General features: G+C 40.8%; 1 protein-coding gene across 1 annotated transcript in view; it reads left to right on the top strand.

The window, feature by feature from the left end:
* Nucleotides 1-23,784, top strand: part of LOC121158981 — a gene marked incomplete at its 5' end in the record, with an annotated part of 260,310 nt that overhangs the window by 46,004 nt on the left and 190,522 nt on the right. Inside the window, 4 exons of the mRNA XM_040983966.1 lie at nucleotides 6,703-6,788; nucleotides 10,069-10,145; nucleotides 14,087-14,207; nucleotides 16,493-16,726. Of these exons, the coding sequence (XP_040839900.1) occupies nucleotides 6,703-6,788; nucleotides 10,069-10,145; nucleotides 14,087-14,207; nucleotides 16,493-16,726 (518 nt within the window). The remainder of the gene's footprint in view (nucleotides 1-6,702; nucleotides 6,789-10,068; nucleotides 10,146-14,086; nucleotides 14,208-16,492; nucleotides 16,727-23,784) is intronic.

Here is a 23,784-nt window from a genome sequence, read left to right as displayed (position 1 = left end):
TAAGGGGTGACATACAAATGCTCTCTAATTTCTGTATGTCTGAGGTCTCGCATTCCTCATGGTTTTCCTTTAGAATCACGAAAACTCAAGTCTCACACTTGAGAGAATTGACTGAAATATATTTAAACAGCGTGTCTTTCAAATGATTTTTTAAAAAGCAATTTTCTACTGTAGATTTAGAAACCAACAGATCCATTTCAGATAGCATAATTTTCGATTAACTAATTTAATCTGCTCAAAATTACATAAGGAGACCTGAAACAAGCCTTCATCTGTTTTTTTTTTTTTGCCTTTAGATGTAACAATATTTTCAAAAATGAACCAAATAGAGTAATTAGCCCCCCGGGCAGAGCAAATGATGCTAACAACCATCTCTCATACTTTGCTTTGATGGGAAGACTAAAATGAAAATGAAAATGTGGCAGCCCACGGGTTAAGGCTCTGCATGTGCCCTACTGAGTAAAGGCCTGCTCTATTCACAGAATTGTTTCATAGGAGACATTCAGAGAGGACAGTTCATACATTTCCAGTAGGCTCTAGCAGTGGTCGACCACCTGTCAGTACAGGAGAGATAGTCTGTTTGTCAGTTCCTTAATTTTGTGGCTGCAAAAGATTCAGCGGTAGTTGATGGCAGTCCATCTTTTTATTACTTACATACATTTTATTGGAAAGTCAGATATGTAGAGAAGAGGAGAAACAGAGAGGAAGATATTCAATCCGCTGATTCCTTCCCCAAGTAGCTGCAATGGCCAGAGCTGTGCCAATCTGAAGCCAGGAGCTTCTTCTGGAGGTTCTTTTATTGCAAGCATATACTTCCTTAATATGCAGAAAAATTGGGATATAGGAGGGGCACACAACTCCCAATAGGATTGACCAAAAGCGATCTTCACAACACCTGATAATCAACCTCTCTTCAGTTGAGCATAAAGACAAGATCCTTAAGTGTGCATGTGCACGTGAAAAAAAAATCAATTGACATATAGAGGAATGGCAATCAGACTCACAGCTGACCTCTCAGAGGAAACTACAAGTCACAAGAGAATGGAGTGACATATTCCAGATTCTAAGAGGACAAATTGTCAGCCCAAACTAATGTACCCAGCAAAGCTTTCCATTGTCTTTGAAAATGAAATAAAACTCTTCCACAGTAAAGAAAAGCTGAAAGAATACACCTCTTCCAGACCTGCCCTACAAACGATACTTAAAGATGTTCTCTTGACAGAGAAAATGAGTAGCACCCACCAAAACCAAAGGCAAATGTTAAGAACATCCCAGTGAAATAACAGGAGACTAAATCAATGAGCAACACGTTGTCAAAATGACAGGACCAAATTACCACCTAATCATATTAATCCTGGTTGTAAATGGATTAAATACATCAATCAAACGTCATAGATTAGTAGACTGGATTTAAAAACAAAACCCATCTTCTTTTGCCTACAGGAGACATCTCACCAACAAAGATCAGCAGAAACTATATCCCATGAATTTTGATGTTTTTGCTTTCATTCCCTGAAAAGTTTTTTTTTCTCATGTTAAATTCCTTTTGACTCATAAGTCATACAGTAGCATCATTTTCTTCAAGCAGATTCTTGATTTTATTTCTCATTTCTTCAGCTACACATTAGTTGTTCAGTAGCATGTTATTTAACTTCATGGCATTGTAAATTTCTTTTTTTTTTTCTTCCTGATGTTGATTTTGCTTTATGGCTTTTCATTTACTATGATGTACAGTAACTGTGTACTAGAAATTATCATATCCAAATGTGAAGATACAATGCAGTATGCACCTGTACTTCCAGATCAAAGATCTGAATGAAACTGTGAAATACATCTTGACAATAGGATGCTGGACTGTCTGCTGTTGTCCATGCCCGCCATATCGGGATTCAGTTAAATAGCAGAACTATGGACTTATGACTGCTTATGAAGAACTAACTATATTATCATAATAATATAAGGGAACTCAGTGGGGGTGGTAAGGAAGGAGTTTGGGGAGGGAGTAATCCTAGAGTTTATGGAATTATATGGTAAAATAATAACAAAGTCTAAAATTAAAAAAAAATCTAAATTGATAGTATACTTTGAGAGAGTTTTTCTTTTCTCAAAGAAACAGTGAATATTTGGAATGAGGGTAAATGAAAAAGAAAGTGATACTATAGTGAGGACACAGCTATGGTCTGAGACATTCTGCTGGATGCATCGTGGTTGCAGTGTCTCGTAAAGGCAAAGTACTCCCTTTGAGGAGTGTTTTCCCATAGTTAAGTCAAGAGAAATCATAGCATTGGAGTCACACAAGAGTTTTCTTAATGGATAACATTCTCTTTTGTAAAGGAGTTCTGTGCTTACCAAGCGGTAAGACTTGACCACCAACGACTTTATGCTTGCCTTATCCATGCATGTCCACCCCCCTGCCTCCCACCCTTAAACCCCAAAGTCATTCCCTCCTTATTCCAGTCTGTTCCAGAATTAGTGGCTAAGTATCTGCCCTCATCTCATTACCTGGCCAATAGCCTTAAGTAGCCAGCCACAGGTCTAATGTAAGTACACAGTTGCCTTTGGAGGGAAGCTCACCTTGTAGTGGCACAAATTGGGGTTTTAGGGAAAGGCATCAATAGAGCCAAATAGTTTCTAAATCTTAAATGTGGCCACACCTAACTCAATTAGAGTCATGGAATATCAGATTGTTAATTAATCGAGTTGAAGTTGAGATAATAATTCATGTCAGTTTGCTATAATTATTTACTGTAATTAAAGTCTATACAGTAAATCAGGATAAAATAAAAAAAAAAAGCTGTTAAATCATATGATACTAATACTTTTAGCCAAGAAATTTCAGTTTTTACTTATTGGCTTCTACTTATGCAGCATTTGATCCAACTGCATTATACTGTTTACTCAAAGGAATTTTCTGCAGTGTCTTAATAATAACTTTTCAAAGGGGAAAGAGCTTTCTGTCTTATACCCTCCGTGTAATAAGGATATAAAAATAATGCTAACAAAAAAGTTAAAGAAGAAACATCGGGGCTCAATAAGATTTCTGATGCCTGAGAAGTCTGCCTCTCGTATCGAAGTGTTTGGTTGGACTTCTGACTTTGGATTTAATCTCAGCTTCCTGCTGTCCCGGGCTCTGATTCTCATACACATCAGTAGGAGCTGGAGCCCAGCAGGGCTACTCGCTGGGAAGGCGATAGGAGATGATTTAGGGACTTGGAACTCTGTCAAGTGGGAGCCAGGAATGAAGTTCTGGGATTCTGGCTTTGGCCTGGTTCAGACGTGGCTGTTGTGGCAGGTTGAGGAAAGAACCAATGAACCGAGTATCTTTCCCTCTATGAATTGTTCTGCCTTTCAAATAAATAAATACATTAATAATCTATTGGAAATGCCATTTCTGTGTAAATTCAAAGACATGAAGTCTGAGTCAGGCATCATAAGACTATCTTAGAGAAACAGGTAAAGAGGAAACCTATGGGAGTAGGGGTGCTCAGTCGCAGAGGACAAACAGGAGAAAATGCTGCGTTGGGTCTCCTTGCCACAACTTCCCACTCTGAGAAGCTCAAGTTCATTTTCACATATCATGAACATTTTAAGTCAGAAATAAAATGCTTAAATTTCTTCCCATGATTTCCATCCCCTTGACTAGTTTTGGCCGTGTTCTCTTAAGGATGTCAGTCAGGTTGTCAGTGCCCACTAAGGGTGATTTTCAGATGACAGTAACTTAATCAGAAACCACTGGACACCTCCTGGACACGTCGGAGAGGCCGGAGTCAGGGGCAGGTGTGTCAACACTTGTGTGAGGCAGACAAGGTCAGGTAAAAATAATGGAAGACACACTTATGCTTTAAAAAATAAAAAAATATGTGCCCAAGATAACAGTGTTAATGAAGTTCGTACTGATTTTAGCTAACATCCTGTCGATCTGTAGCTTCTCCCAAAACACGCTTTGCCATGGATTTGCCCAAGGAAGGACCTTCTGGAACAACACTGCTTCTGATCCTCTAGCTTATCGGTGAGCCGCACGTATCAACAATGTCAGACAGACCACCGATGTTCCAAACACGGAGTGGTCCCATTAGTTGTCCATGCTTGAATATTTTCTCTTTCTTTCTACTAAACAGCATTCCTACTAAAAAGATGATACATGTTGAAACAGTTTTAATTCCATTTGTTTGGTCACCAGTTGCCATTTTTCTCCAGGTGAAAACACACGAAGAGAGATTTTACATTTCCCGTCGCAAACGTCCTTTCCTTCTCTCCAAGGTATATTTCATTAAGGCAGTTATTTAAAATAACCTCAAGTTAAATCAGCTGGTGGAACTTCTCAGTGATAAAAACTGTCATGAATTTTTAAAGCGATATGCTCTTCATTTTTATGGTCTATCCCTATTGTATGTGAATTCAGGTAACCTGTTTCCTATTCAATTTTACGTTTCTCAGACTTACGACACATATCCATGTCTTATCCTTAATGTTCTCCTACAAAGTAATGGAACATCTATTCTTCTGGAGCCTAGAATATGAATTCGTGAAATTGGAGGATAAAATAACAGGACATGAAAAGTCAGATTTAGAGATAATTTCCACCATTGCATAATGAAATTGGAAACAAGACTTCCACTTTAACATTTAGGACCCCTAGAGTTTTTGGTTTTGTTTCTTTCACACTGTCTAAGTTCCATGTGCCATTTCTCCTGGGCCACTTTACCAGCTTCACTGATCAGATGATTCCGGAAGAAGCTGGCTTCTCTTGATCAGGTGGACTTTTTGGGATTGCTTTTGCTACTGGAGCTACTGAGTGAGACTATAAACGCTGTGTCCCAGGAAGTTGAGTATGGCCCACCATCTGGTTGCTGTGCCGTCTGCTGCAGGTGGCTTCTGGTGGGGCATCTTGAATATCCTTTGGCGGGATGCAAGGGAGAGGGTGTAGGGAACTCCTCCATGTGAGTTAAACCTCCTGGAGCTGCTCTGTCCTTCAGTGTAGCAACACTGTTGTGCTCAAGGTGGGTGATGGTGTGAGCCTCCTTATCTGTTCAAGCCAGCAGGTAGAAATAGCCTTTTCTTACAGTCCCTCCAAATGGACCATTTTGTAATAACACCTTAGTGTGTACATGGCCCTCCACAAATCGTCTAATGTTGAGAACATGTCTGCTTCAAGAACGTAGCTCCCTCGTTGGGATGGCACTAAGTATGTGCTTCTCTGTGGTTAATGACAGTAAAACACCCATCCAACTCTAATTTGGTAGCAGCCCACCCGTTATGAGTGTGTGTGGGGAAGTGTCAGTTATGCTTTTTTTCTCAGTTTTAAGTTGGAATCTCAGTGTGCCTCTCCTCAAGCCCTTTGCTTGCACAATTCCTGCAGAATGTCTCTCTTAGAGAAAAAGAAGCCATGAAAGGTACCCATTACATCGCTCGATTCCTGTTCTGCAGCTCAGAATCCTCCGGAAACCCATCTGCATTTCCGGAAGCATCTGCATTGCCTTTTGTTGTCTGACTTTGTGCTTCTGGTTTAGGGGCCATTTCTTCTTTGCAATGATATGAAGCAACAGCAGTTTAGTTTTACTGAGACACACCATGATTTATAGAGAAAAAAAAATCTCTGTTTAGCAGTCTCAAAATTTTCACTTCAGGCCATGAACAATAGTCAGAGAATCTCACTTTTTTGCTTAAACAATCTACTTGTTTCTCAAGCACACACAATTTGTATATTCCCTGACGTCTACTGTGGGTCCCAGAAGATCTGATCCATACGAATGGTTCCAATCCCTTCTCCCACTGTTCTCTCCCGAGGTTTGTGTGGCAGATGGACTATTCAGTCTTTTTAAAAAGAGCTATTTATTTGCTAGTCGGTGTGACTCAAAGAGGAAGACACGCCCAGAGGTTTTGTGTATGCTCTTCCACTCCCCAGTGGGTTGCAATTGCCCTGACTAGGTCAGACTGAAGCCAAGAGCCAAGCCTTCCTCTGGGTCTCCCACCAGGATGGTGAGGGCCCAAGTACTTGGATCACCCTCTGTTGCTTTCTTATGTACATTGTTAGGGAGCTGCAACAGAAGAAGGGTCAGGAATCGAACCATACTTTGAGTGTAGGGCACTGTTTCCGTAAGCAGTGGCTTAACTTGCTGTGCCGCAATGCCATCCAATTTCAATTTTCTTTAAAAACTTACAAATTGATGCCTTACCTCGGAGCTTCTGCACACACTGCTGCTTGTGCTACCCTGAACATCTTTTAGCTCTCCTCCTTCGCGTGGATACATTCTCATTTCAAATCTCATCTTGAGTGTTTGCGCCTTCTCTATCAGACACCACAAGCTTGCTCTCTAAATTTAATTCTTGTATTACTGTGATTTGGATTTTTTAAAACCTTCATTACACTTATCATTCTTACCAGGGTTTTTTTTTTATCTATTTTTTCAATTTTTGTTTTATGTCTAGCAGAATGAAGGTTTCCTAAAGTCAGGTATGGCATAGTTTTCTAGACCGCTGTATTCCTGGCTTCTAATAACACTATGAAAATTCAGATCTATCTCTTTGAATAAGAGACTGAAGTCCAGCACCTAGAGTGGTGTAAGTACTTCACAAATATAGGCTAGTATCATTTTTGTAAAATCTAAATCTCACATAATTAAGGTGTGATCTCTTTGAGACTCTTTCCTGCAAGGAAGCAGACTGTTCCACTTCATCTCACATGTGACATTGAAACTGTAGGACCCTTCAAGAGAAGTGCAAGTGAACGCTTAAAGGAACTTGGAGGTGCAGCCACAGATCCCATCGCTGTTGAGAAGTGGGGTGAGGTAAGGGCTGGCAGTGATGCAGGAGCCACCCCATTGAAAAATGGAGGAAAGAAATCTTCAGCAAGAAGTGTCAGAGTGAATGGACCTATTGCCCACAGTTACGTGGAAAGTAGAAAATATACCTAATGAGCTGGGTAATTGAGCTAAGAAGATTCCCAACCAGAGGATTGTAACAATGCTGCCTGGTTTCTTCTTGTTACTTATTATAAAATGTGAAAAAATGAACTATAGAAAGGACTGTTATCCCAAATGAGTCATGACTGCATGGCTTTGGAAAGTTTCAGTCTTTCAGTGTCGTCCACAAGCTAGAGTAAGAAGGAGATTCTAAGAAAAAGGTCAGATGCCAGAAAAATACGGCTCGAAAATGAGAAAAGAATGTCAAAAACAAATCGTCAATTAATACGCCATAAACATCAAAAGTCAGTCCCCAGAATACTGTTTATTCAGACAAAGACATGCAAAACAGATTAAGGGTGTGTCTCAGCATTACACTCAACCAAACTATAAGATCTTCATGTTGATTAAGGGGATAGCCCCCCATTTTCTCAGTGCAAATCCAAGATACATATGATTTAGATTTGACCACACTGATGTCTTTAGCTCATGTGTCAATGGAAGGGACACCTACAAGATTCACAGAAGACTCACGCATTGTATTATGTTTTGCTTTTTACTTAAAAAACACGTATTTTATAATATAGTTCCATAACCTGTGGGATTTTACCTGTTCCTCTTCTCAAATTCCCTTCCCCCCTAATGATTTTCCCTATATTTTACATTAGTATAGTCCTTCAAACACACCAGAAGTCCATTCTTTGCTATTTAAGTGTATCCTGACATTGTAGGTATGGACAATGGCAGACAGTCCAGCATATTGTTACTTAGGTATATTTAGCAGTTTCTTTGGGAGTCCATCCTTGGGAGTAGAGATACACAATTTTAAAGGAATTATTTGAGGGAGCTTAAAAAGTTAATTGAAAATATTATTGTGAAATAATTTTGCACAAGTTCAAAACTGTATTGCACCAAGATGAAATCCAACAAATTTGTTGTTACACGCCTGAAGAAATATTGGTTTGAGCTGTTAAAAAGAGTAAAATAGGGTCTACCACGGTAGCCTAGCGGCTAAAGTCACTGCCTTGCATGTGTCAGGATCCCACATGGGTGCTGATTCTAATCCTGGCAACCCCACTTCCCATCTAGCTCTCTGCTTGTGGCCTGGGAAAGCTGTCAAGGATGGCCCAAGGCATTGAGATCTCTTCCAGGTGTGGGAGACCTGGAAGAGGCAAAAGCTCCTGGCTTTAGATCTACGGAATTCTGGCCATTGAGGTCACTTGGGAAAAGTGAATCAACAGATGGAAGATCTTTGTCTCTCCTCCTTTCTCTGTATCTTTGATGCTTTAAGCACAGTTTATGAGGATAATCCCCCCAAATATTTTTGTTTGTTTGTTTGCTTTAAGAATGGGAAAGACTCGAAGATGAAATCCTAACCCTAACCCTAATGTGTTGAAGACCATCCGCGTCAATTGGTGAGGAAACAGTTAATTTGGACAAAGCCCAAATGGAGGGGGATGGGTAACAAACAGAAAAAAACATCAGCAACATGGAAATCTTGCACAATTCTGAGTGAAAAACTACAACGGAGCAATGTTTCTGATTAATCATGGTCAAACTATTGCAGCCAGATCCACTACAAACAATAGTGTTGATTTTTTAAAAAAGATTTATTTATTTTTATTGGAAAGGCAGATTTACAGAGAGGCGGAGAGATAGAGAGGAAGATCTGTTCAATGGTTCACTCCCCAAGTGGCTGGAGCAAGGGCTGGAGCTGAGCCAGTCCGAAGCCAGGAGCCAGGAGCTTCCACTGGGTCTCCCATGAGGGTGCAGGGTCCCAAGGCTTTGGGCCCAAGGCTCCAAGGTCACAAGCAGGGAGCTGGATGGGAAGCAGGGCTGCTGGGATTAGAACGAGCACCCATATGGGATCATGGCATGTTCAAGGTGAGAACTTTAACTGCTACACTATAGTGCGGGGCTCCAGACAACAGTGTTTCCAGTGAACATTCCCCACAAGTGGAACCAAGCTTCCCGAGGCCTTTATTTTAAGATTTGTGATAGGAACTAAAAGATGATTTTGTCAGTGTTATCTCCAGACAAGAGTCAGTTAGCGTAATGGTTACTAAGCACCGGAAGTGGTCCAGTTAAAGCAAAAATGAGGGGCTGCAGTGGTAGCACCGTAGGCTAATCTTCCACCTACATCACCAGCATCCAAGCTGTTCCTCTTTCAGTCCAGCTCTCTGTGTATGACCTGGGAAAATAATGAAAGATGGCCCAAGTCCTGGGGACCCTGCACCCATGTGGGAGACTTGGAGGAGACTCCTGGCTCCTGGCTCCTGGCTTTACATCAGCTCAACTCTAGCTGTTGCAGCCATTCGGGGGAGTGAACCAGTGGATGGTTCCTGAATGAAAAGAAAAGTTCAGAACCTGAAGCTGAGGAGTGATTCCCAGAGTTGATGCTTTATCAATGTTTGCCTGTGTGAAATAGACAACCCTGAAGACTTGTGGTCCCATCTCCTTGTCCATCCCTTTGTGTGGTCCCATGAACATTAGCGAAGTTGGTCTGTACAGTCGCAGGTTAGGACTGCAGTTGTCATCCTCAGCTCTTTGCCACCCTTCCACTCTCTTTCTCTCAGTTTCACCAAATATGTTGATATTTGCTGGTATGGGGGTCCTTTCAAGACATTTTCAGGAGTATTATTAATAATACTAATTTAGAGCCTGCATAAGATACTCTTAGCTTATTCTTCTTGTCCAGCATAATTATTTCCCCTCTGTTCCCTTATTATCTTGTATTAGATGACATATAATTAATATCTTTCAAATTCAGCCTTATGTTTATGATCCCATTCTAAAATTACATGGCTATATGGAATGGTATATGTGTTTACAGAGGAGTCGGAGATTCAGGAAGAGGACAAAGTAGGAAAAGACAAAGAAATCTGAGATTATTATCAATGTGTTCTTCTTCCTCCTTTTGTGATGTTGGTTGCCTTTCCCTCTATTTTTTTTTTCTGGACAAAAAGGAAATAATCAAGTGAGAAAAGTTGGGTACCATAGTAAGATGGCTTCCGTAGGTACAATCCACAGTTTTTGCTTACCTGTGGGAGCTTTCACAGTTGAGTGTCAATGTATGCTGATCCTAGTTTAAAAAGCAACTTTTACATGATTGTTATAAGTGTGTCTTACGCCAGTTTCATCTTATTTCCATTTTTCTTTCATGCAGGATCTGAAATTTGAGGGGGAAGAATTCAACCAGTACATCCCCATGTCCCATTTGAAGATGGACAGAATCTTTGGGAGGTGTGTTCCTCAATGATAGACATAATGCATCTTGTTTGAGTATTCATGTGCTTTCTATAGATTAAATATGGGCAAATTATGTCTGTTCCTGGTCCCCCCCCCCCAAGGTTGATGTATAGTACCAGTAAAAAGTTTAGGAACCATGACACCATTTCCCATGCCTCTTTGTGCATGTGATGTCTGGGGAGGAGGAAGTGTGGTCGTGATATTACAACTGGGAGTGATGTCTTGGGGATTTCTGAGAAAGTATCTAAGCTCTCACTCCAGTGTAGGAGTGGCATTTGCTACCCCCTTGTTTCATGGGTGCAGTATTAGCAGGAGCAGGATTGCCGGAAATTCTCAAGCTGGATGATCTCACTTTGAATCTTACCCAGCAAAATCAATGTGCCTTAGTATCAGGTTTTCATCAGCTGATCAGAAAGAATGGGAATAATAACTTGCTGCGTTAGTTTCAGCATTAAATCAGATGAGAAGCACAACACATTGAAAGATTCCCATGAGCAAGTTGAACACTCGGTAAACACCAGTTAATATTGAACATCAGTGGTTCCCAGTGAGCATCACGTTGCCCTGCAGGGGACACTCAGCAGTGTCTGGAGACTTACTTGCCTTGTCACAGCTGGAACTGGAGGGAGTATATGTCATGGGTAGAGGCCAGGGATCCTGCCAAATATTCCGCCATGCATAGGGAAGTCCCCACAAGAATTGCTTGATTTAAAACATCCATCTAGCTGAGGTTGAGGGAGTTCACTGTGTATGGTGGTAGTTTGGTTGTCACCATGTCCCTTACGTTAAGGATTTTCCAAGCAGCACAAAAAGGTACCACGTAGAATGAGCCTTATCTTCTTGTGAGTAGTGGTGCCTGAGAGACTCATGCATGCAGACATGGTTATGTATTTTAAGGTTGTCATTTCGATATTCAAGCTAGTGGTCAGTGAAGTGTAGAGTAGCATACCTCCCAGGACCAACACGGCCAATTCTAGGACTTTCTACTAAGAAAATGGCCAGGGAGGTTTAACTTGACTTTATATGTGACAAAGTTAATTACAGGATAGCTTATAATAGTGAAAATAAGAACTAACCTAAATATCCAGCAATAAGGGATCACTTAAATAGGTTATGGCAGACCCATAGAATTAAATTCCTAAAATTTATGCTGTAGCAAAAAAAAATACATATAATCATAATGTCATAAAAATGCCCAGAAAAAACAAAATGGAGACTCTAGGACACAAAGCAATAATTACAACAAACATTAGTCTCATTTTGAAAAGAAGAAAAGTATGACCATCAACCCAGCTTTGAATACAAGTCAGTTTTCTCCAGTGGGCTTCAGGCTAATGGGTCACTATCATAGAATGGGATGTTCCTTAACTAATTTAAAATTTATCATGTATAAATGATGTGATGCACTTGTACTTGCTGAATATCTATTATCTGGCTTTCTTGAGACCAGAGATTTTTCTGTTTTGGATATTTTCAGATTTTGAAGAATCTGTTTATACAGCAGGGTATGTTTCGGAGATGAAAACAAATTCTAAGCAAAATGTTAAATAATATTTGCAAAATGAGAGTAATTCTAAAAGGTCATGAGAGAGTGGAATTAGAAGCTAAGTGTAGGGGTTGGCGCTGTGGCAGAGCAAATGGAACCACCACCTGTGCTGTCAACACCCCTTATGAAGGCCGATGGGGTCCTGGCTGCTTCCCAGCAATCCAGCTCCCTGCTAACATGCCTAGGAAAGCAGTGAAGGATGTCCCAGGTGATGAGGCTTTGCATTTATGTGGGAGATGTGGAGGAAACTCCTAGCTCTTGGTTTCTGTCTGGCCCAGTTTTGTCCATGTGTGCTGCTTGCAGAATGAACCAGTGGGTGTAAACATCTCTTTTTTGTCTTTTCCATTCTGTCTCTATAACTTTGACTTTCAAGTAAATACTTTAAAAAAGTCTCCCCCACTAAAAATAAGAGAGGGTTATCTTGCCGCAAAATAAATTCGTGCATAGTTTAAAAACCCGTGAGCTTTTGAAGATCCCTTCTACACCATATCCAAATAGCTTGAAGAGAGTTTGTGTGGCACTTTTAGTAAGCCTGTATTGTGACCCATTGTGAGGTCAGACATGGATTTTTTTTTCTTTTTTTACTGGTGGCATCAAGTGGGTATTCAGGAAATTTTAACTCTCAGAGAACTTCTTATTTTAAATTTTTCAGACCAGGGATGTTCAGCCCATGGAACTACAGAAGGACTGAGTGCTGTATGAGGGAAAACAAGAATACTGATGAGCTGTAACCCCCATGTGATGTCAGGCTGTGGCTCCTGCTGTAGAAAGGCACTCACTGCTCCACAAAGCCACAGATCCGCAGCTCTGTCTCGGGGACCTGGCAGAGTCCAAGCTCTGTCTCTAGGTATCCGGTAGCGAGTTCAAGCTGCATATCAAGTTTTCAGTATACACTGCGCTCCTCTTTAATGAAGGTGATTTTAGAGAACACGTAATTACTAAAAAAAAAAAACCTGGGATTGCCATTTGGTGTCATTTCCCTCCTCCTTTAGGATTACAATCCTGAATTTCATGTTTAATTGCTTAGATTACATGTTTAGGATATTTCCGAGAGCCTTACAAGTGAACAAAGAAGGAAACCAAGGAAGCATCTCATGTAGTTAGCATACAATGTCTGATGTTTACTAATGAAAACTGTTTTCCTTCATAACTGTATAATAGGGCCATTAAAGACAATAGATACAGTAGTTTAAAAGTAATAACATTTACAACAAAGTGTATTTAATTTGAGATTGGATTGCCAGCAAATGGATGTCCTAATGAACCTTTATGTCAATGTAGCTCCAACCACATTAAGGGAGATCATTTGTATCTCAGGGAACTAAATCAACAGTGAGACCATGAAAGGCTGTTCTGGAGCGGATAGAGTCGTTGACACAGACGGCCCCGCTGATGACATTAAGCTTAAGTTGGGAAAGGGGAGATGGAAGATCCTTCTTAATTCAAGTGAATGTAGGATAGTAGGCAAACACCACCAGGGATTGAGAAGACAAAATGAAAACAAAAGCAAAGGATGCACAGGAAGGAAGAATCGTGAGTAAAGCCAATGTTACAAGGAAGCAAAGTGCTCAGGGAACAGTTGCGGGTAGAAGCAGATCTTAGTATCTCTGACCATTGCGTTAGAACACAAAATGTTCATGCCATGTCAGTTGCTCATCCGTTTAAGCACATCGTTTTCTTCAACATCTCCCCACGGACTGATAGCAGTGATGGGAAGAGGGATAGAATATGGCAAAAGGTACTACCATGGCAAGGTTCACTCGCTGCATCTCTAAGTCCACGTTCAGAGATTCAGGACATGCAAAATAGAAGATGTTGTGAGGCCTGCAATGACCACAGCTATCCTGGGCACATACAGAGTTTATATATGGCTATGAATCCCTAGGCAATGTAGCTTGAAAAATATATACAGAGTATTTCATATCTAATAAAAGTATTTGCTTTGTATTAGATACTGTGAGTAAGCTAGAGATGCTAGCAATTTCATGTGGGTGGGAGTGGGTTATAACAATGAGTTATACAGGCGACTTCAGCACTGTTGGATTTTAGCTTCCATGAGGGTCGAGGGTGTTCTAGAACAAATCTTCTCGCAGATGCTAACACATAACTGTATTTGAGCTCCTGGTGATTTCTGAAACAAGTTGGATTTTCATCATCGGGAGATCAGTTGCTAACACAATGTGGAAATATTTCATGTGGCTGAGAACCCTACGGTGTTCCCACCTTTAGCCAACAGCAGCATCTGCAATGTAGTGTTTAATTCCGGTGTAATCTAACATAATGCTTCAGGGAAACACTGTATTGTCACATCAGAGGCAAGGCTAGGCTTTAAGTCCCACCATCAACTGGTATACCTTTTGTCTTTTCCTCTTTCTTATACCTTCTGCAGAACTCCACGTCAACCATATGTTTCAAGTCCACGTGTTTGTAAACAGGAGAGCATCCCGAAGGCTGGCACCCTCACACAAGTAACTGATGAGCTGAAGGGACCAGAGAGATCTTGCTGTAAGGTAAGGATCTTGTCTCTCGCTTTTGATGCCAACTGGTATTCACTCACATGCCTGCTGCACTTTTTCCTCCTGTGAAGCTAGAGAAAAAAAGCTTTAGTAGGGTTTCATAAATGTTTTTGATGAAAATTCCGCATTTGAATAGAATGGCTGAGTGCTCACAACAGTAGAATCATCAGGATTTCTTCAAACAGGGTGTCTGTGGAGCCAGACTCAGTCCCTGCTACACAAAGAGGCAGGCCTGCCACCATGGAAATGAACACGCGTTTGAGGTTTGCTGAATCTTCTCTCTCTCTCTGCTACTCCTCTGACACTCGCTTTGAGGATGGTTGTAAATGCAAGAGAGATTGTGGTATAATTCCTCAGACTGGCATTTCTGCCCCCTAGTCACCATTCGATTATCTTCCAAATTGCTGTGTTTCAGAGAGATAAAGATTTTTTATGGCTTGCTGACTTGAACCAGGCACAGGAGCCAGCAGAGATGGCTAAGCGGCCATGCATAGTAATTCCATTGGTAAATGACAAAATCTTTGTTTGTATGACATTTCCAAAATTACTACAGAAGATGAATCTAAAACACAAAATGTCACATTTGGCATGCAAAACTATCACAATATATTTCAGTATGAAATTCGTAGAGGCGTTTAATTTAGAATGTGTTTAATAACTCTTGTCTCTCTGCATCAGTAATCCTGCCTTGAGGTTTCAAAAGATTGTCTTATTTATTCACATGGTGCTAATTTTTAACATATTTTTGGAAACCAAAATATTAAGGTTAAGTCTTTGTTGTTAATTAAGATTTTCTAATTAAACCAAAAATAATTGTTATTCCAATTAGCTTTTAAGTATGACTTGCATAAAAAAAAAACAAAGGAATTGGAACAACTTTCACTGTTCAACTATGATTTAATTCTAGAAGCACAGAATCTGTATGGAATCAGTATATATATATCTATATCTATGTACATATATAGATTCTCAGGCAAAATAAAATCTTGGTAAGATTAAATTATGCTTCTTGTTGGCTGTGCATGAATTGGTGGTACTACTAATTGGGTTATCCAGGAGAATAACTTAACTCCACAAATGCCATATCAAAAAATGTATGTTTGAGAGGCAGGGGCAGGCAGAGAGAGAGGCGAGAGGAGAGAGAGAGAGAGAGAGAGACAGAGAGAGCTCCTATTCCTTGACTTGTTCCCCAAATGCCTGTAACAGCCGGTACTACACAGCAGTCGGAGCTAGGAACTCCGTCCCAATGCCCTGTGTGGTTGGCAGCAGCCTGATCATTTGAGGAAGCAGTGCTGCCTCCATGGCTCTGCCTTGGCAGGAAGCTGAGGTCTGGAATCAGATCCAAGCACAGAGCTCAGACAATCTGATGTTAGACTTGGTCAAAAGTCCAGCCATCTACCCCCATGACACTATTTTTGCTTAAAGCTGAATGTAAGGGTTCTTCAAGGTCAGATTTTCCTGAAAACTATTAGAAATTTATGAGTAGAGACATGTGACTGAATGGCCTTTGAGTTATCAATAAATCTTGTTCACTTTGAACAGGAGTCCATTAAAATCTTATTGGTTTATATAAACCTGTCAGCACCTATTAAGAATGGAAATGGCTTACTGTTCCTTTGGTGCAGGCTGGGACCCACTTGCCCTGTTGAACATTCCTAAGTATTGTCCTCCAGTAGCAACAAATTGTTTTTAAGTTTTGGGGTAAAGCATATACAAGTGCTATTCCCCCTGCCCCTTTAAGTTTTGGTTCTCATAGGAAGCATGGGGGCAAGCTGATGTGCTGAAAGTATGAAGATAATTCCATTCAATGAAGAGTTGAGTCTGCTGTGTTAGCCTGCACAGCTCTTTGTCGTCAAAGCTAAAGACTCCACGATCGCTGTGGTAGGATATGGCTCTCTCCTTTCAAACTCCCAGTTTGAAGCTTGCACCACATTCACCCAACCCCTGTGTCTTAGAAGTCAAGCTGTGTGGTTTAAAAAATGTTGGTTTTCTGTTAATTCTATCTTATTATAATAGATGAATGGTTTCTGATGTCACAGATCATTAACATACCATGTTTAAAAATCGGCTAAACTTTCCCTCCCATCGTTGGTAGGTTTGCCTTTTGACCCCTTAATTACAAGTCCTGCATCCTTGTCTGTTATCATTGCTAATCCCTGACAATTACAGGTTAAGCAAAAATAATTCTCTGCATTTTGCTCCCTGGAGAAGCCCATCGTTGCTAATTGTGTGGTTTTTCCCAGTTCCTGCCTAATTCAAGAACTCTGTCTTTTTCATAGGTTGAACAGTCTCCACTGCCTCAGCCTCTTCAAATACAGATCAAATGCATTAGGGGCCTCAAGGACAGGGCTCCCCACGGTTTTTACCTTCTTAGAGCATCTTTGCTTGATCGACCAGGAAGCCACGTCTTGCCGTGGTGGCAAATGGAGCAGATGAAGATTCAGTCACACCCAGTTAGGCATGGTGGGAACTTTTACGACGTGGGGTTGTATTTCCATGAAAGCCTTTACGTGGTAAGCTGACCCATTGTGTCCCCACATGACCTTCTATTTATTTATCTTCCTTGTTCTCCCTAACTATCCACCTTTCATTTCCAGCTGTGAAACTTTGGATTACAGATTTTGTGTAACAAACATGAAAGATTTCATTCACACATGCGTTTTTGGTGCACATATTCCTTCATTCACCGAATGTCTGATGATACTAGCATGTGTAAGGCTTTGTACAGGCTGAAAATGTCATTCATATTTATCAAGAACTTAGTGTAGATTCTTCTTCTTAAAGGTTCATTTTACTTATCTGAAAGGCAGAGTGATAAAAGAAGACAGAGTTTTTCCATAGGTTGGCTCCCTTTCTGAATTGCTTTAGTGTCCAAGTTTGTACCGGACCAAAGCCAGGAGCCAAAAACTTCATCCAGATATGCCCCCATGGTGGCATGGTCCCCAGTACTTGGGTCACCTTTTGTTTCTTTCTGAGCTGATCAACAGGGAGTTGGATCAGAAGGGGAGCAGCCAGGACTGGCACAGGTGCTCTGAGTTGGGATGCTGCTTTCAGAGGCAGTGGCATCACCAGCTACACTACAACAACAGCCCCAAGCTCCCCAAGTTCTTCTCCTTTTTAGGAGTTACAAGATGAGGGATCACTGAAGCATTCATTTTGCACGTGATACATACGTAGATGTGAAAGCCGCCAAGGATACTGGTTTTGGGAGAGAATCAAGCTTTGTGCACGAAGTTGGAAGAACTATGAAAAAAACTCAGACAAAGAAGAGAATTTTTGATGATGAATTTCCACAGAAGCCAGTGTTGGAGAGGAAGCACTGAGTAGGAGCAGAGAGATCCCGGGTAGAGAGAGGAGAGCAGGGATATTAGAGCATTCTGTTAGCTGGAGGATTAGAGCAGGGAGGCTTAGCCATTTCTAGAATGTCAGCACTGGAGGAGTGATGTCTCCCAGTGAGCCCTGACCCTACAGAAAGGAGAGGGGCTTGAATCAATTTCTGGTCCTTCATCCCAGTGTTGATGCATTGGATACTGCACATGGGCATGCATTGCTCACACAGGATTGCCTTTTGTGCTACCCATTTGAATTACTAAAAACGTTATGCATCAATAGTGGTATTATATCTGAGTCACATTAAACAGAAAGTATTTACTCTGAAGTAAGAGGTGTGATGTTTTTCCTCATGTCCTCTTAGGTCTTTCGTTAAAAAAGTACCCTTTTGTTTAATCTTATCATGTGGTGTTTAATTAAGGGTAACAACAGCTTCTTCATTTAAATATATTTTTCAGATAGTGCATGCATTTAGTCTGGCTACTAAATGATCAGCTGAAAAAACTTAAGTGCAAAGTGTAGCTGTAAAAATGAAATATTCTGTGTCCAGCATGATAGCCTAGCGACTAAAGTTCTTGCCTTGCACACACTAGGATCCCATATGGGCACCGGCTCTAATTCCGGTGCTCCACTTCCCATCCAGCTCCCTGCCTGTGGCCTGGAAAAGCAGTCAAGGATGGCCTAAAGTCTTAAGACTCTGCATGCACGTGGGAGATGCAGAAGTTCCTGGCTCCTGGCTTTGGATCAGCTTAGCTCTGGGTACTGAGGCCACTTGGGGAGTGAATCATCAGACAAAAGATCTTCTTCTCTGTCTCTTCTCCTCTCTGTATATCTGACTTTCCAATCAAAATAAATAACGGATCTTAGAAAAGAAATATTCTGTGTAGATCTATACACAATAAATCTAAGATATCATTATTGACTTTCCATGTTTAAGAAGGAAATTCATTTTTTTACAAGATTTATTTATTTTTATTGCAAAGTCAGATACACAGAGAGGAGGAGAGACAGAGAGGAAGATCTTCCGTCCGATGATTCACTCCCCAAGTGAGTGCAATGGCCGGTGCTGCGCCAATTCGAAGCCGGGAACCAGGAACCTCTTCCGGGTCTCCCACAAGGGTGCAGGGTCCCAAAGCTTTGGGTCGTCCTCGACTGCTTTCCCGGGCCACAATCAGGGAGCTGGATGGGAAGTGGAGCTGCCGGGGTTAGAACCAGCACCCATATGGCATCCCGGCGCGTTCAAGGCGAGGACTTTAGCTGCTAGGCCATGTCGCCGGGCTTAGGACTTTAATTTTTAACCTTCATTTTCTACCCTAACCCCTTAACTTTTTAACTAAAAAACCTTGATGACACTACACCTGTTTTTAAATTTTTTAGTTTTTTTTAACTGATAATTGTGAAGTGAATTATAACATTTTTAGTAAAGCAAAATGAGTCTGCAGAAGTCACAGCTTTTAAAAATAATTGCTGAATTCTAGATGAACACATAATTGTTTGGAAGTTGACAGGGATCAAAAATTAAAAATCATCTACTGTTGGTAGCCATGTGCTAAACAGATATTTAAAGAATGTCATAGCTTAAGCCTAAGTCAAATATCTGTAAACAGCCTGAGATATGGTTTAAAGACACGTTAGCAATTGTCTTTTAAAAACTTAAATTTAAACTAGGAACAAACTCGCCTTAGGGTGACAAGATTCATGAACGACACAGCCAAGCCTCAGTTGGCTCATCTGCAGAATGGGAATGCTGATATCTACTTACAGATATGTGGGAAATGACAGTGCCTAGAAATATGCCATGCTAATGCATAGTAAGAATTTAGTCTTCTTCTATTATTATTTTTATAATTACGCTGTATCTTCAGTAGCGAAGCCCATACAGTGTTACCCACTGGACTTTTTACTTAATTAATATAATGAGTGCTTATATTTTCAGATAACTTTCAAATTAACCTTTGGTTGAGAACAATGTAGGTTAACGATTTTCTTTCTCCAATAAGTGATCCCAAAGGCCTTGTTAAGAAGCCTGGGTATATGTGAGAGGTGTGGGTCTAGGCTGGTTGAGGAGATGACTTTTCCCACGGGGCAGCCACTGACAGCCATAAGCGGAAGATGGGGACAGGTGCCAAGCAAGCATCAGGCATAGGGCAGTCCCAACACAGAAGTCTTTATCCCCATCGTTTGCCTAGAGAAATTCCAGTACTATGATGGCAGTAGCCAAGAAAGTAGTTAACGCTTTTTCAAAAAAAAAAAGTAGGGTCCAATCGGCACCTAATTGTTAACTACATTCTCTTTATACATTTTAATCAAGAACAGAAACGTTTTGAACATGGATCTAAGCTACAGAAATATATTCAGATTTTTTTTGAGCCACATCTGTCTGTAACTATCTCAAATCGCAAAGCCATATACAGTGTTTTTCTCCCTGGTATTGTCTATTTAGATGTCCTTCCTCTAGGCTCCTCTTACTAGAGTATAGACCACGTTTCTCAAGAGGTTGTGGGAGCTGTGAAATAATGGTCCCTGGCTACAGAGGTTAGAGATAAAATGACAGGAGGGACCAGGAACTGGAGAGGTACCCCAAGGACATCCTCAGATACAGGATCAGAATTGGTAAGGGAGTGGAATCACAGGAGTGTGTATAGTGTTCTGAATTGAATTAAGTCTGCAGGGAAAATAAGGACCAGCAATTTTCCCAATAAAATCCATTTTCCCTTCCTGACAGCTTCAACAAAGAATGTCTTGAAACAATATGAAATGGCAATCCCAAATTTATTCTCCTGTGTCACAAACAAACAAATAATTACCTCCTGCCACAGTTGAGGAAAATGTACTCTTTAACAGTCTGACAAAATGTCACTGAATTACATCTATCCCTCGGTATCACCTAGAAAAAAATACCAGATTCCCCAAAGAAATCCTCTAGGCTATTTTGCGTTCAGTGCGTGTGAGAAAAAGTACAGAATTCAGGACCAAATAAAAACAAGAAAGCCACCAAAACATGCAGAATTTGACAGGAAAGAGAAGTCATCAGAGGCTTTTTGCTTTCAGAATAAAAATGTTGTTCCTCAAAATCATTGTTCATTCCGCTGGGCTCTACCCAATCACAGTCAGTTTTCTCACTAACCATACACTTCTGCCTGCCAGTCACTCTGTTGGCTGTTTGGGGGAGATTGACACGTGAAACAGCATGCTTCCGACCAATACGCTCTCATAGTCATAGGAATACGCTCATGGCAACACAGTGGTGTGCACTGAGTATGCCATTGATAGAGGGTTTTTTTTTTTAAAGATATTTGCTTCAATATATTTAAAACACAAGTCTGAGACGTCTTCAATAGTTCTTATTCTGTGAGTTGGAAAGAATGGCTTTACCAAGATCCTAGAATGCATGGCTTTTTACATGGAAAGACTTGCTGGTCTACTGTGCAAAATCTAGGAATTGAGAAGGCATGATCAAATCAAAGGGTAAGTGCTAGTTACAGGATAAGGACTGGGTCCAAAGAAAAATACCTAGACCCCCGTGAAATTCCATTGCTGATGGACCTTGCAAAGAGAGTGCCATTTTATAGCATGATGGATGCTTTACTTTGGCATCAAGCTGGGCCAGGGGCCAAACATAGAAGGTTAAGTGAAGGGGTTACTTATCTAAGGGTTTGATGAACTACCTAAATGAGGTGATGGATACATGGGTAATGTGAAAAGCTTTACTCCAGACATGTGCAGTATCACTTCTTGACGTGGTTGTCTTGTCTGAAATAATTGCACATCTTAACATGAGTCTTCATGCATTGTAAGATAGAGCCGGTAAAATAACATATGTTAATTGATTAGTTAAGTCTCAGTTACCTCAGGTAAAATGAGAGAATACCAGCTCTCTCGTTTGAGCCAATGAAGAATCATATGAAGCTATGAACTCTAAAAGTAGGTTAGTTTTGAATATTTTGTTAGAATTCTTTGAATTATTCCTTAGATTTCTTAATGGAAACTTCAGTGTTACCTAATATTCACCCTGCACATATCTCGAATTGAACAGTGCCTTCTTTGTGGATAGTACTTCCTCACAGACAGAATTAGCTGCCAACATGCACCTTTTGATTTTTTTTCTTCTAGGGACTAAATTCTGGTTATATCAGTTCACCGACGTACCATAATCAGGAATCAAAAGCCTGTTTTATTTTTAAATTCTGTTCCAAACATACCTGGGCATACTCAGTAAGGCAGGAGTAAAAGGTGTTTAAATGCATAAGCGCTAAAAGGTAAAGATAGCTTCCTGAGTTCCAGAAATGAGATCCAGAGAGGGAAGTGAACAAAGGAGCTTGGCTGCCTGAGAGAGGGCACATCAGGTTTTCTACCATGTTGACCTAGAAGTTTGGATTTGAACAATGGTACATGAGAGGAAGCGCTGGTTCATTAGCTATGGAGTGTTGAAAGAGTCTTTCAACACAAACATTGAGGATGCTGACAGTGTACCTAGAGTTAGAAGATTAGTTGCCTCTTGGGATAGCTGTGCCCCACACAGGACAGCCACTTCAAGTCCCACTTCTGGGGTTTTAGAACCAGAGTCCTGCTACTGTAATCTGGCGGGCAGCACATGATGGCTCGGTTGTTTGGGTTCCTGCTGCCCATATGGGAAGCCTAGAAGGAGTTTTAGGATCCTGGCTTTATCCTGACATCGCACCAGTTGTTGAGAACACTTGGGGAGTGAATCAGTATATGGAAGATCTTTTGTCTCTCTGCGGTTCCAAGTAGACGAAAATAATTAAATACATTAACATGTAAAATATGTTTAAAAGAGATAAATGAATCCAATCATTAAATCAAAAGATCTCTTTGTGACAGAGAATATTAAAAAAAAGTTCATCTTTATGTAAGCTCTTTCAAAACTGAGTTTCCTTTGGTAAACTTCAGTAGAGTTTTTATAATAGAAAAAAAAATGTAGTAACCGAAATTAAACATTTAGAAGAGAGATGAAAATAATTCAAAAATTCACATAACTATTTGGTGAAATTCATGCATTTTTTCCAAGATACATGTTTTCCTTGACTTTCTTATAATTATTTTTTGTAGATTTGTTTATTAGAAGGGTAGAACAGCAGAGTGGGAGGGGGAAGAAAGAAATAGAGGAGAGAAGGAGAGAGCGTCAAAGCCGTGTCCTTCATCCACTACTAGTTCATTCCTCAAGCAGCTGTTAGGATCCAGACTGTGGCAGGTGGAAGCCAGAGCTTAGAACTTCATCCAGGTCTTCCCGATGTGTGGCAAAGGCCCAGACGTTTAGACCTTCTCCCTTCCCTTCCCGTGAGCAAGCAGAGAGATGGGTCAGAAACGGGGCAGCCAGGACTCAAACAAGTGCTCATGTGGAATGTGGCACTCAAAGTGGCAGCTACAAGGCTGGTATTCAAAAAGAGCTCCTTGTTTTGCATCATGCAGAAGATTAGAGCAGACAAGATTATCTGAGCAGAGAACTGATGAATTGGAAGCCACAGCTGAGTTAACGTCATAGACACCTGCACTAAGAGGTGAAAAGAGAGAGAAATGACTTCATTGATTTAAAAATAAACAAGGGAGTCTAAGATCCATTTTATGCAGTTACCAGAACCAGAAAATAGAAGCATTGGAGGGAACTATAATAAATATCAATTTGGCAGCTTCATGGAATACACAGACTACTGAAGGAGGAAGAGTTCTGGTCAGGGCAAGGAGCAATCCACATGGACACTTACAGCAAACCTGCCAAGAGTAGTAGCAGAGAATTGGAAACAACTGGACAGGAAATCAAGGATTCTCTCATTTAAGAGGTGGGGTTGAGGTGCTGCTAGCACAGATATATATGACTAAGAAGGTGCTATTATTGTCCTAAGGCTGCCACAAGACAATGTCACAGACTTGAGGCTAAAAAGAAGAGAAATGAACTGTCTCACAGTCCCAGAGGCCATGACTCCACCACCCTAGTCTTGACAGCCTCACAACGCTGTGTCTTTCTCCTGGCTGTGCAGACATCCCCTACCTGTTTGCTTCGCCCCGTATCCTTCGGTGTGCCAGCCTGTCCGCCCAGCTTTTCCTTTTGTGTAAAGCTAGTAGTCATGCTGGAATAGGGTGCACTGTAAGTGACCGCCTCTTAACTCTGTTTACTCCAAGAAGATCTTATTTCCAAACAAGGTCATTTTCTGGGCTCCTGGGGATTACAACTTCAACATAACACAAGTCCACTCACAACCAATATACTCTTAACGGAACTTCA

The sequence above is a fragment of the Ochotona curzoniae genome, unplaced genomic scaffold, assembly GCF_017591425.1.
Source record: "Ochotona curzoniae isolate NIBS_2020 unplaced genomic scaffold, NIBS_Ocur_1.0 contig_4064, whole genome shotgun sequence".
Taxonomy (NCBI): domain Eukaryota; kingdom Metazoa; phylum Chordata; class Mammalia; order Lagomorpha; family Ochotonidae; genus Ochotona; species Ochotona curzoniae.
Note: the sequence above shows the minus strand (reverse complement) of the source record. Positions and strands in the feature narration are given on the sequence as shown.